The 12,861-nt window shown below is 49.2% G+C and overlaps 1 protein-coding gene across 2 annotated transcripts in view; it reads right to left on the minus strand.

Moving 5' to 3' along the window:
• The window catches only part of CPT1A (carnitine palmitoyltransferase 1A), a 48,119-nt gene that overhangs the window by 7,444 nt on the left and 27,814 nt on the right, over nt 1–12,861 (minus strand). For both annotated transcript variants that reach the window (XM_036875962.2, XM_036875963.2), the window contains exons 11-14: nt 11,532–11,720; nt 10,675–10,780; nt 6,211–6,327; nt 4,915–5,079 (exon numbers count right to left, since the gene is read on the minus strand). In XM_036875962.2, coding sequence (XP_036731857.1) covers nt 4,915–5,079; nt 6,211–6,327; nt 10,675–10,780; nt 11,532–11,720 — 577 coding nt within the window. The remainder of the gene's footprint in view (nt 1–4,914; nt 5,080–6,210; nt 6,328–10,674; nt 10,781–11,531; nt 11,721–12,861) is intronic.

The following is a 12,861-nucleotide window of genomic DNA, read 5'->3' on the forward strand; positions in this document are numbered from 1 at the left end:
TATATGGCGTGAGAACACAAACCTTATGCACATGGCTGTGGCCCCACGGCGAACTGCTAGGGTTGGTGACACCTTGGGGGACTTTTCCCCTCCAGTTTCCAAATGAAAAATAAATAGGACCCAAAGCAGCAGGCAGACAGCTGTAGACTGTAACTGCGGCCGCTGCCCAGTGCCGTCATTCAGCCAATCATTAAGTGTCTATTCCTTGACGCCTCTACCTCTCTGCCCGGCATGTTCCCAGCACTGGGGATGTGGTGACAAACCAGACAGATCACGTCCCTGCCCTCGAGAAGCAAACGTTCTAGCGAGAGAGACGGACGATGAACAGGTCCATGAGGCCGAGTAGGGACAGGTGCACTGGGTGGGCACAGGGGATGGGGCGCTTGAAACCTCACCACCCATCCCTCAATCTGGGAGACAGTGGCTGATGGTGGACAGCACGTGTGAAGGCCCAGAGGCAGGAATGAGCCTGGCACATACAAGAGCAGCAGAGAGGCTGGTGTGGCAAAGGCAGAGTGAATGAGGCCGAAAGTATATTAGAGGAGGTTGGCAGGGCAGGCAGATGACTAGATCAGTGGTTACCAGCCTTGAGGGTGTGTGACCTTGGAAGGGAAAACATATTTCTTTGTTAATCTGCATTAATCTCAAACCAGAATATAACATCAAGAAGCACAGTCAACAGATTACAGTAATTACGATCACTGCCTGTGACTCTGAATAGAAAATCATAGCTATTTACACATCAAATTACGGCTGCTGCAGCTATCCCCAAATATCAACTACACTCACCACCACTTCAAAATTACAGAGGTTGTTAGACCTGCTACTCAAAATTCAGGGCATGAATAATCACGTTTACTATGCCACAGATTTATGTTTAGTGTTTTGACATCTGCATTTTCATTAACTGGTTCCCTTTGTCATCCTGTATAGTTCCACTCAGCCTTTATAAACACTTTTCTGAGAAGCCCCAAGACTGTCCCATCTGCCTAAGGGGCACAGATGAGTTTCAGAAGCCTGGAGCAGAGCCCCCGGACCACACAGCATGTCCTCCAGCTCTGAGCTGGGCAGACGGGTCTGAGGATCAGCTCAACCCGGAGCCCTGTCCATAATGGAGCTGGTGCTCACCCGAGCACACGTAACAGAGCGTTTGGAATGGATGAATCTGATTTACATTTTAATAGACCATTTCAGTGTATCTGTCATTTTTAACAGACTAAGTGCTACGTGAAGAGTTTATGTGGAAGAGGGGTGGAGAATGAAAGGCTAATTATTTCTAGCCAGTGGGCAAAGAATGTAAGTGCTTGGGTTATCCTTAACTTTGGAAAAGTAACTTAATTTCTTAAGGATTAACCATAACACATGCATATGCAAAAAATTAAAGAGAAAAGCATAAGAAGATAAAGATCAACCTTTCACACCATCTCCTTCCAGTAGTTTACATCCATCCTTTCTAGGCTTTACCTATAATAAGAGAGGGGAAATGTTTTCTGTGAAGCACACGTAGTGAATAGTGTCGTCTTTGCAGGCCAATGGTCTCTCAGTTACTCACACAGTGCGGCTGTAACTCGAAAGCAGCCATGGACAGTATGCCCAAAAGGGGGTGTGGCTGCGGGCCAATAAAATTTTTTCTATGAACCCTGAAATTTCATTTGATTTCCATGTATCATGAAATAATACTTGACATTTGAATTTTTTCAATTATTAAAAATGTAAAACCATTCTTAGCTCAAGAGCCATGCAAAAAAACAGGTAAAGGGCTGAATGTGGCCCACAGGCTGGAGTCTGCAGAATGCTGTAATAAATGACTGACTTTCACATGCTATTTTAGGACTGTTTTCACAGCATATACCACAGACATTATTGAATAGTTACATAACATTTCATTGTACAAAAATACAATAATTTAACAAGCTTCATACTGGTAACCTATAGATTGCTTCAGATGTTTACAGAGGGGCATGCTTAAACTCATCTTAGTGAACCTGTCCTTAAAGGATACAATTCTCAAAGTAGAATTTGCCAGGTAAACTGTTATGGGGGCATGCTATATTTTACTGGTTGAATGAGTGACACAGATTAATGCATAAAACATCCCTTTCTCAGCCCTTTGTTACAAATACATAATTTTAAAAATATCTCTACAAACTACATAGGCAAAAATTCAGTCTTATTTAAGTTGCATGTATGGGATTCCTAGTAAGATTAAACTTTCTGGCACATTCACCATTTGTACTTTCTTCTCCTGTGAAGCACCAGTTTCTGCTCTGCCTCCATTTTTCTATTGGGCTGTTTTATTTTTTCTCCCCAATGGACCCATCTTGCCACCCTGGCCCACCCCACCTGCTATCAACTCACCCCTCCCCACTGATGTTAAACTCCTTTACCACATACTAGTCATGGAACTATTCTGGCAGTATCACACCATGTTAATTACTATAACCTCCCCATTTAGGCTTTGAAAGAACAAGTTTCCATCTCACCCTGCCCCATCTCCATCTTACTTTTATTTTTCAGAATGTTACTGTTTATTTTCAAAGGTTAGCTCTTCCAGATGAGCTTGAAGATTAATCGGTCAGGCTCCTCTCCTAGAATCATCTTCATGCCTCTGCCTCTGCTCGCATTGAGCATGTGAACCGGGAGCCCTCACCTCTCGGGCCACACCTTCCTGTCCGAAATCATGGCCTCGGCTCCCTTCCTCTCCCCTCCCAAAGGTCCCACCTGCTTTATAAATGCACGCCTGGGATCCCAGATTTTCATTTCCCATTTCCATTATATTTTCCCAAGATATTTTCTCCTTGTCCATCATTGCTACCCAAGGAAGACAGTGTCCTTGCAGAATCGTACCCCAGCGTCCTGAGGAGGCCTCTTAACCATAAAAGCCTTTCCACCTGCTCTCTTCTGAGTAGATACGAGTGTTCCTCCACCCCATCACCCTGCCAGCTGCGCTCAGGCAAAGACACTCAGGAACAGTGGGGCTGCTGGATGCAGCCTCGTGCTTCTCGTGTTAACAGGGTCGCCCCCACATCTCCACCTTTAAAGCTGTATGCTGGCCGCAGATACATGATGGTATTTATCATGTTAAGGAAATAGCCCCTGATACTAAGAGCCGTTACCAGGAATGGATGCTAAATTTTAAATGTCTTTTTTGTATCTGTCAAAATGACTGTCTGGTTTCTTCTGACCTGGTAATAGGATTCAATGTGTTATTGGGTTTGCTGACACAGACCGTCCTCCCACTGCTGATACAAGCTGTTACTGGTGGTTACACTTCTCCTATAGGCAGCTTCTACTGGCTATTTTATTTAGATTCTTTGTGTTTATATGCATGCACAAATATCAGCTATGGTTTTCTTTTTTTAGGTGTATCCATCCAATTAAGCCCTTGCACAGCGATTGAGGACATGGGCTCTACACCTGCCTGTCTGGATCCGAGCCCAGCCTTCCCACTAGGAGCTGTAAACCTCAGACAGGTCACCTCCCCTCCTCGTGTGTAAAGCATCATGGAAAAGCGCCTTCTTGGGGTTACCGTGAGGGCTCACTGGCTCCTGCAAGGCACCAGGTGGGCACCAGGGCAGGCTCTGTGCAGCTCACCACCACGGTCAGAGCGAGGCAGGTCCAGGGGCTCAGCCGGGCAGCGTGCTTCCTTCGTCCCTTCTGCTGAGCCAAACGCTCTTCAAAGCCACAAAGCGCCTCAGGCAGGGGGCTCTTGAACAACCCCCATTCACCCTTGGGTGCTGGCCTTTTCAGGCCTCCCACCTAGACGTGGGTTGGCTTTACTAATTTGAGCTGCTGGAGAAAATAATCATTTTATCAAGATGCTCACATGTACCCCTGCGGGGCCCAGTGCTCTCCACGGACATCTCTGTGCCTGAGGTGTCCCTCCACTTATGGTGCTAATACTGCGTGTTTAGGTGCAAAGGCTACTTATCAAGTTTGAAAACCAGTTCGTGAACTCTAAGGTCCAGTTCCTTGATCCTGTCCTATCTTTTAGTCGCCTGACCTTCAGACAAGAGCCAAGTCAAAGTGCGCTGCGGTGATGGTGCTCGGTCTGGCTGCTCTCCGCTCCTGCACTTCAGTGTTTCAGCGAGCGAGCGATTTGGGAAAAGCCTCATGACTGTGACAGTCTTCAAGAAGAACCACACTGCAGTCGACCTCAAGCGCAGTGCAGCCCACCGGTTCTGGCCCACCCGATGCGACCGCTGCTGCTTTACTGTTCTGCATCTGTTTATTTTCTTGAGTTACAGAGGAGACGATCCTACTCGGACCCTGCAGGCGCCACCTGGATGCATCCCTGCCACACACTCTAGTGCCACCTGGGCAGGCTGCCTCACCTCCCTGCACCACAGGCTCTCACCTGTGAAACAGGCTGACAGCAGGGTCCCTGCTGAGGGGACAGGCTGTGGTGTGCATAAAGCCAGGGCCTAGCATGGAGTAAGAAGCAGGGACGGCAGCCCCCGTTTGGCAGGGACGCCATGCCCCACGCATGTGCACAACACTCGGGATTTACAGTACAAGTCACCAGGGAAAAACAGGGGATGTCTCGACCTGATGCCTCAGTGACTTCCGCTGCCCCTGGAAACTGAGGGTCTGCTGTCTGGGCGGAATGCCCCCTGCAGTGGGAAGGTGCCCCATGCGGGTCCTCCTAGGGGCCAGGGCTGCTTCCTCCTATGGGGCCACCCTGAGCAAGCAAAACGCAGCTGGGTGGCAGAGAAAGGAGGTGGAAACACTGTGTGCTTCTGTGTTCACGGGGACCCCACCCAGCCAAGAGCCCGTCCAGGGGTCAGAGGTCCCAGACATCAGGCCACTTGCCCTGTGCCCTCCGTGACAGATCCCGGTCTTTCCCGGCCATCCGGCAAACAGCCCTGGCCATTTGGTCTAGGAGTCCCCAGAGCCCAGGCTTGGGGCTCTTACCTTGTAGTGGGCCAGCTGCAGGGAGAGCTGGACAAAAGCATCTGGGCTTGTCCGGCATTTCTTGATCAGTCCTTTGCCAAAGGCGTGGAACGGGAAAGAATGGAAATCTACATCGTTTGCCAGAAGGCTTGCAGTGTTCAGGGAAGTCTCTATCACCTCCTGACACTTAGGAGAAAGGAGAAAGGGGTTCTGGTTAAAGGGTAAAGGGGAGAATGTACTGACGCACCCCAGGAAGAGTCACAAGTTGGTTTCCGTGCAGGACCGGAGCCTCGGCTCGGAAATACATGCACCGCGCTTTCCTCCTGTTTCTCTCTAGAAAGGTTATCGGGAGCCGTAGTATGGTAGCAACATGGCACGCACTTGCCACCTCGCTGCAGAGAGGTAGGGTGGCCACGCAGCAGGAACACAGGTGGTGGGGGGGAGCTTCCTGGTCCCCAGGGGACCTCCAAAGGGCATTCTGAGCAGTCACGGGTTTTGTGAAATCCACTGGTGTTATATGGTGGTGTTTGGGGAATCAAGTTTTGAAAATCAGTGGACTGGGGTACAACCACACAGACATGGAGTGGCACAGAAGAACCCTAAATGCACATGACTGGGCGGGCGGAGTCAGCCTGGAAAGGCCACATTAATAAATGGTAAGTAACTCGGTCAGTTACAAGGACCCTAGGCCCACACCCTGGCAGTGGGGTAGCACCCAGAGTGCCCCCGGCACGCAGCTGGGATCAGGTGCCTCTGTGGGGATCGCCCACCCTCCCCAGGGATGCAGGATGAAAAGACACAATCGGACAACAGTGCAGCCCCAGACGCAGCCTCTCCTTGTCCAAAACCACTTCTTGGTCCCAGAACTTCCATTTGGATTAGATGAGCTAGGATGTGGTATTTCTAACCCTAAAATTCCTTCCCAAAGGGCTTCTACTGAGTGGACTGCATCTGAGAATCACCGAGAGATGCAAAAATGACAAACTAGTGATTCAGAGTGTTTCAGCTCTCAAGGAAGTGGTTTTGTTTTTTACTTTTTCATCGTGCGGCCTAGCTAAGTTTAAGCTGGAGATCTCAATGACAGTCTTAGCCAAGAGCTTTAAAGGGAAGAGGAAATGTTTACTGGAGCTTCCGAGGCAACGGAGCTGTAGCAGTGCCACGGCCCCCGTGAAAATCCCCTGCCGGACAAACTCCAGGCGGAGGGGTCTTCACCTGAGCTCACGGACACCCGGGAAGCACAGCTGGAGAATGCGGCTGTGAGTTTAGATTCGTCCTCCACCCACTGTGATTAACAACCGTCCAGTAAGTGGGACTCACTTCCTCTGGGATGTCCCACTGTAGCCGGGAAGGGTACGGAATGCTCAGATTGGTGTCGCCTTTACAGTGTCCGTCCTCCATATAACCCAGCTGGAACGAGTCGGTGGCCATGACATACTGTGGGAAATAAAAAGATACACACGTAAAGTCAGAGAAGATTATCACAGTTAATAGGGTTACACTAAGCATATTTGACCTCCAAAAGTAGACAAACCCTTGTTCTTTACGGATATTATCAACATTAACAGTAGCTACTTACAGGATGTGCTTACAGTATGCATGGAATTTCTCATCCTCTGCACAGCCTCATGAGATGGCTCTCATCTCCACTTTGGAGGTGAGAAAAACGGACTGGAGAGGTTCATCAGCTTGGGGACTGCAAGGAGCTCAGCGTGGACTCAGAGCAGGTGGGATGTCCACAGAGCCTACTCCCGGGTCCCAGCTGCATGCTGGGCACACTCGGGCGCTACCCTGCTGCACACGGCGCTCTCCGGGTCACTCTGGGCGCTACCCCGCCGCACACAGCGTGCTCTCCGGGACTCTGGGCACCACCCCACTGAATAACACATCTAGCCTATGCAATAGCAACCGTTATTCCCATTTGCAGAAATAAGAAAACTGGGCCTCCAAGAAGTAGAGCAGCTGGCTGAGGCTGCACTCCTCGGCGAGCTGGGACGAGCACAGGTGTGGTTCTTCTCACAGGGAGTACACCTGAGCCATTTATCCAACAGTATTTACAGGTACCAACTCTCCCGAGCACCAGTGATAGAACAGTGAACAGAACAGACAGGAATTTCCACCTGTCCTCAAGAAGTTACATATGGCCATGGGACCCAGCAATTCTGCTCCTAGGAGTATGTTTGTGAGAAAAGGAAATGCATGTTCACATTATGCTTGCACACTAACATTTACAGAAGCATTACTTATAGCAGTCAAAAAGGGGCATTGACCCAAATGTCCAACATGTGATGAACAGATAAACAAAATCAGTCGCCGGGAGGAGTGAGGCCCTCACACGACCAACACGATGAACCTTACAGACATTCTGCTGCGTCCGAGAGGCCAGACACGAAAGACCTCACGTGGCAGGATTCCATCTCTGTGAAGGGACCAGAACGGGCAAACTGACAGACAGAAAGTAGACCGCAGCAGGGGTTGCCAGGGGCTGGGGCACAGTGGGATGGGGGAGTTTTTTGGGGGGTTATAAAAAACATCCTGGAATTAGTGGTGATGGCTATAAATACACAAAAACCAGCTTATAAATATATAAAACACACTGAACAGTATCCTGTAAAAGAGTGAATTCTATCTTGATAAAAAAATAGTAAAAGATTTTCTTTAAAAAAAGAAATTCCTGCATGCAGGAGTTTACAGTTCAGTGGGGGAGGCAATAAAAGGCCAACCCTAGGTCAGATGGTGACACTGTCAGATGGCGAGGGGGCCAGGGCTCCAGGATCGGGAGCACCCAGGGGCCACAGACACGCGTGGCTGGCATCCGTGCAGACCTGCGAGAGGAAGGAGCCAGCCCATACATGTGAGCTGCACGGCCTCAGGGCCCTGAAGAGCCCAACACATTGAAACGTGAGAAATACATCAAGAGCAGACAGAATTCCACCTGGACCAGGCTCACCTGGAGCCGGCCTGGCACAGCTCCGGCCTGCTGCAGTTTGACACAGGCTCTGGGGTAAGACGGGGTCAGGTCCCGTCCCCGTGGGGGGGCTCGGGGCCCCTGTCCAGTCCCTAGAGGCACAAGCCATGTCCTCAGCTGGGCGGTACTTGTTAAGACACCACCACTCCTGACTGGCCATCCAGGCCTACAGCTCAATCTCTTTACGTCTATCTTACATAGAGTAGTTAAAAAACAAGCCCGACCTTGTCACTAGCCAGCAGATTTCTCTACTTGGTGAACATACCCCACCTAGTCCAGAAAGCCTGGAATTCAGACTCTTTCTCCCTTATCAAAGGACCACTCTTCTGCACTTTTTACTCAGAAAGTCCTTGAAATGGGCTATAAGAGACCTAGACTATTACACTGCGCAAAGAGATCTGAAGTGCTGCCGAAGGCGGTTTGATCTTTGCAGGAGTTTTCTGCTGAAAGGGTCTCTAAGCCTTTGTCGGCATCAGCAAGACTGGCAGGGATGAAGGGCCTTTCTGATACTTGGCTGCTTTTATCATGTACTGATGTCCCAGGAACATATCACTGCCTCAAAGACCAGGGCATTGTTTTTCCTTTTTATCCTTTTTCCTACAGAGAAAACCTCCCTTAGTAGAAGGAATGGCAGTTCTGGCTTTGCCAAGACCCTGATTAGAGGGAACACAGTCAAAGGGAGCCAAAGAAGGGATAACTGGGGCTCCCGACCCGTTCGGGAAGAAGGCAGGGGCGGGGGGTACCGTCTAGGGGGAGGCAGCCACGCTGAAGCCTCAGGGGCTGGGGCCCAGGGAGGAGGGCCATGCGCAGAGGACAGAGCCCGTGAGGAGGCCCCGAGAGAGGAGGTACTAGCACTCTAGACCGAGTAGCTCGAAGGGAGAAAACTGCCAGGCACAATCCTATAAAGAAAAATGCAGATTCCAAGACCCGACAAAAATTGAAAGAAGAAAGAATGAAGTCACACCTCACGATGTCTTCCCAAGTTTACTACACGATTTAACTCTGAGCACACAGCCTGCCTCCGTGCCGGTGGAGGGCAGGGAGGTGGCGGTCAGAAAGATGTTCCCCCACGTGTGCCGTGACTTCAGGTCATTTTATTCCACTCCATTTATTAGAGCAGCCGCAGAATAAACAAGACTACAAAAAACAGTCATGGTGTTTGCTGTGAAGTCACTTCCCATCTCATCAAACCAAGACAAGACGGAATTTCGGTCAAGTCCACTGCGGACGACCCTAGAGTTCAGCAATTTCTTTAAACAAGAACCCGAGAGATGATTTATGAAAACAAAACCTTCATTCAATTTTTCATGCCAAACACGAAACAGTTCAAACTGTTCAGAAAGGAACGAATTAAAAAAAATTTTTAAAGGTGGCAGGGCCAGCTCAGTGTATTTTATAAACGATGACTAGAGGGAGAGGATGACAGGGGTTTGGCAGTTTTTAAGTGACTTGGTAAATTTTAAGAATGGAATGATATGGTAAAAGGTATGCCATATTTTTATAAACCAGGATTTTAAAATGCTTGCTTCTATTTGGCTTAAAACTTGGCTGATAGTCAAAGAAATAATTAATCTTCTCATGTTTTCTTCTGTCTGCTACTTCTATAGCTTTTCTTCTTCCTTCCTAATTACAACCCTTTAGTAGAATTTGTGCCTCATATTTAAAATTACCGAGTATCATAATTCTTCCAAGAGGTAAAGATACCTCAAGACAAATGCTGGGCATAGAAGCCACAGGGCATAAATCTGCAAAGAAGTAAAAAGCTAACCTTTGCAAACAATATTGCTTCTCTCTCACTTACCAACTTCACATTTCCCTGTATGGCCCCGGAAGATGACTGGTTAGCCAGAGACGGGTAAGATTCCTCAAGGGAGGAACAACCTAAGACAGGCACAGTCACAGGGGGGCCATCAGGAGAGAAATTGGGGATCAACAGAGGGGAGGCTTAGAACCTCACCCCCCTGTTCTGAGAGAAATCTTCTGCATCCGTGGATGTTTAGCTTGAATTAATACTTAGTCTATAGGCACAGACCTGATCATCTACATTTGCCCTCTTACAGCACTAAATTATGTTTCCTACCTTTATCTTGCATCTACCTACCACTTCAGCATTTTATTAAAAAAAAAAAATAAGGGAGAAATGTGGGATTCACATATAAATCAAGTATAAAAATCAAATGAATAATCATCTGACCTGATTGTTCATAGTTCATGATGCGTGATCAAAACTGAAAGTTTCTGTGATGACTGCCCTTGCACTGTTCACCATGTAAGAACTTATTCACTATGTAAGAACTTGTTCACCATGTAAGAACTTGTTCGTTATGCTTCAAAGATTGGAAACTGTTCAGAATTAGGCTTGGGGTTGATTAATGATTGTGCATTGAGTCCCCTATACAGAATTTTATTGTTGTTAACAACCATTTGATCAACAAATATGAGAGGTGCCCTCTCAAAAAAAAAAAAAAACTTGGCTGATAGGAAAACCTAGAAAATATAGGAAAAAGGGGGGTGGTTTACTTCAGAGTCAGCTGGGCTTCAGTCCTGCCCTAAAGTCACTTCATCAGAGCTGACTGCCACTGCATTACACAGGTTCCATCAGGAGATGGCACGAAGTGTCTCAATTTAAAGACCCTAAATTGTAAGAAATGAAGACAAGAATGCCTTTAGCCGAGTGATCTCAGCCCCTATGCAGTACCAGCCTGTGTTACAAGTTCTCATTATATATCAGACGAATATCACATAATTAAGCTTGGTCTGCGGTTTGGATTTGCAACAGCCATCTCCACATTCAAGTTAAAGCTGCAAGAACTCACCTCCCAAAGGTGGCCGACGATCGGCGCGTCGGCCCAGGAGTGTTCTGCGTTCATGCCCATTTTGCCGTTTTTGAAGACAATAAACGTGAACGACTTGTCGAACCACCTACAGAAGTGTCCCAACAGAAACACTTATGGAACTTGAACATTTAAAAACACAAAAACAGCAACTATGAATTTTATTCTTGCTGGGCTTGTTTGCTTCGCACCCACCCCTCGAACAGCTAGCAGGTTAATAACTCTCTGTAGAGTGACTGATAATAAAGCACACATGGGGCTCTAAGCCATTCATTTCTTTCCTGAACCCGACACAAAGATCAGCATTTCTGTGCTGGAGTCCTATTACTATAACATAAAAGGACGCATAAGGATGGCTACATGCCTCACATCCCCACCCCTCAACCAAACCTTCGCCCAACTGGCCAGGCAGGCAGGACCTCACTTTACACATAAGGAGAACGATGTGCCAGGAGCTGGAATAGCCACACAGCAGTCACATGGCCCATGAGCATGGCCAGAGCTGCCGTCCCCGGGAAAGCCCACCACGTTCTCCGGTCTGGTTCCAGGTAGCTGGTGACCACTCCTCAGTAGCCTCTCCAAACATAGGTGGTCATGCATCATGCACGAGGCGAAGAATCTGCAGTTTGCTGCTTAAGCTGCGTGTATGTGTGTTTATGTGTGTGGTAGTTTTGGTGGAGAGGAGGTAATTAAAATTCTACATTTGTGCTAGCCTCATTCCTTGAGAGTAGCCTGAATCCTTACTCCTTAAGGGAGGGCTGCTTGAGGCTGGGTGTCAGCCACATGCACATCCCTCCAAATTCAGACAAACCGCTGTCCTTCAGAAGGTGAGCACATACCTGTCGAAGCACCTGCCGTGCAAGAGAGACTTGGCATAGCCGTCCATGGATGTGTCCGGCTCTTCTTTTCGATACCCTTGTTCGGTTTCATCCAGTGTCACGAAGAATGCCGCTTTTTCCACCGCATCGAGAGACTGCTTGTTTTTCCCACGTCCAAAATAGGTTTGGCGACACTTGGCCCAGGGCACTCTGAGGCAGGGATTAAACAGAGCCAAACCGGTAGCGATTTGGTGACATTATCCTTGCACACGATGTTTGAAGTGACAACATTTTTCACAGTTTCTTAGGAATATACAGAAAACTGCACACTTAGATTTCCCCCATCTGCAGTCACCCACTGCCTGCAGTGGGCCTCAGCCCCTTACCCCATCCCACAGCAGAGCCCCAGGCACGGTATACAGCTGTTCACTGAATGCTGGAGGAATGCAGCCTGGCCCTGTGAGCTCAGCCGTGTGGGGGCAGCTGACCCACAGAGGGTGCCCCTTCCATGGGGACCATCGAGTGAATTCTGGCCTCGTAAATCACAGCAGGGGGAGTACTTCCCTCCTCCCAGGCTCACCTCGAAGCCTGTTCTGTGGACTGGCTCACCGGCCAGAACTGCCATCTCTTAGATGAGGAAACCGAGGCATGGAGATGAGGCCACAGCTACTTTGTGGCAGAAAGGGATTCAAACCCAAGCCGTCCCACCCCAAGTCCACACTACTGATAACCCAGAACACTGCTGTGGTGAGGGACACCCCCAGGAACTCTGGCTCAAGAGACTCTCCTCATCCCTCCTTAGGTGAGACACCTGTGTATACACTCTGCACCTCTGCAAAGGCGTGAGGTTGGTGAGGTGGGGCAACGCCCCATGGGGGATGCATTCAGGGCGGGCACTGAGCCCCCTGGGGCGAGTGGGTCCCCAGGCAAACCCACTCCTCAGCAGCACCTGCGTCTGCCCGTCTGATGCCCAATCAGGGTGGGAAGGGAGTTTCCCTGGGACACCCTCCCCACCGTGCTCCTTCCAGCTGTGCTGAAGCCCTTTGATGGCTGCACCCCCAGGCTCCTTGGACAGAGTCCCCTCCCGCTCATGCTCCCTGTTCCTGTTCCTCGTGGCTTCAGGACGCCCCTGCTTACAGAAGCACCTGGCCCGGAATAATCTCATCAGCATATTCGGGTCCCTCCAGCCTAAAGTGGTCCCTTTAACAGCACCCAGTCACAGGATCAAGAGTAGATGGAGTCAGCCTGGGGGACCCTCCCTGCTTGCATTCTAGCACCCGCACTCTGCAGCCCCCAGCATGCTGTGGGACACCCCTGCCACCCTCCACGTGCCCGCACCCAGGCATCTTCC

The sequence above is a fragment of the Manis pentadactyla genome, chromosome 9 (genome assembly GCF_030020395.1).
Source record: "Manis pentadactyla isolate mManPen7 chromosome 9, mManPen7.hap1, whole genome shotgun sequence".
NCBI classification, from domain to species: Eukaryota; Metazoa; Chordata; class Mammalia; order Pholidota; family Manidae; genus Manis; species Manis pentadactyla.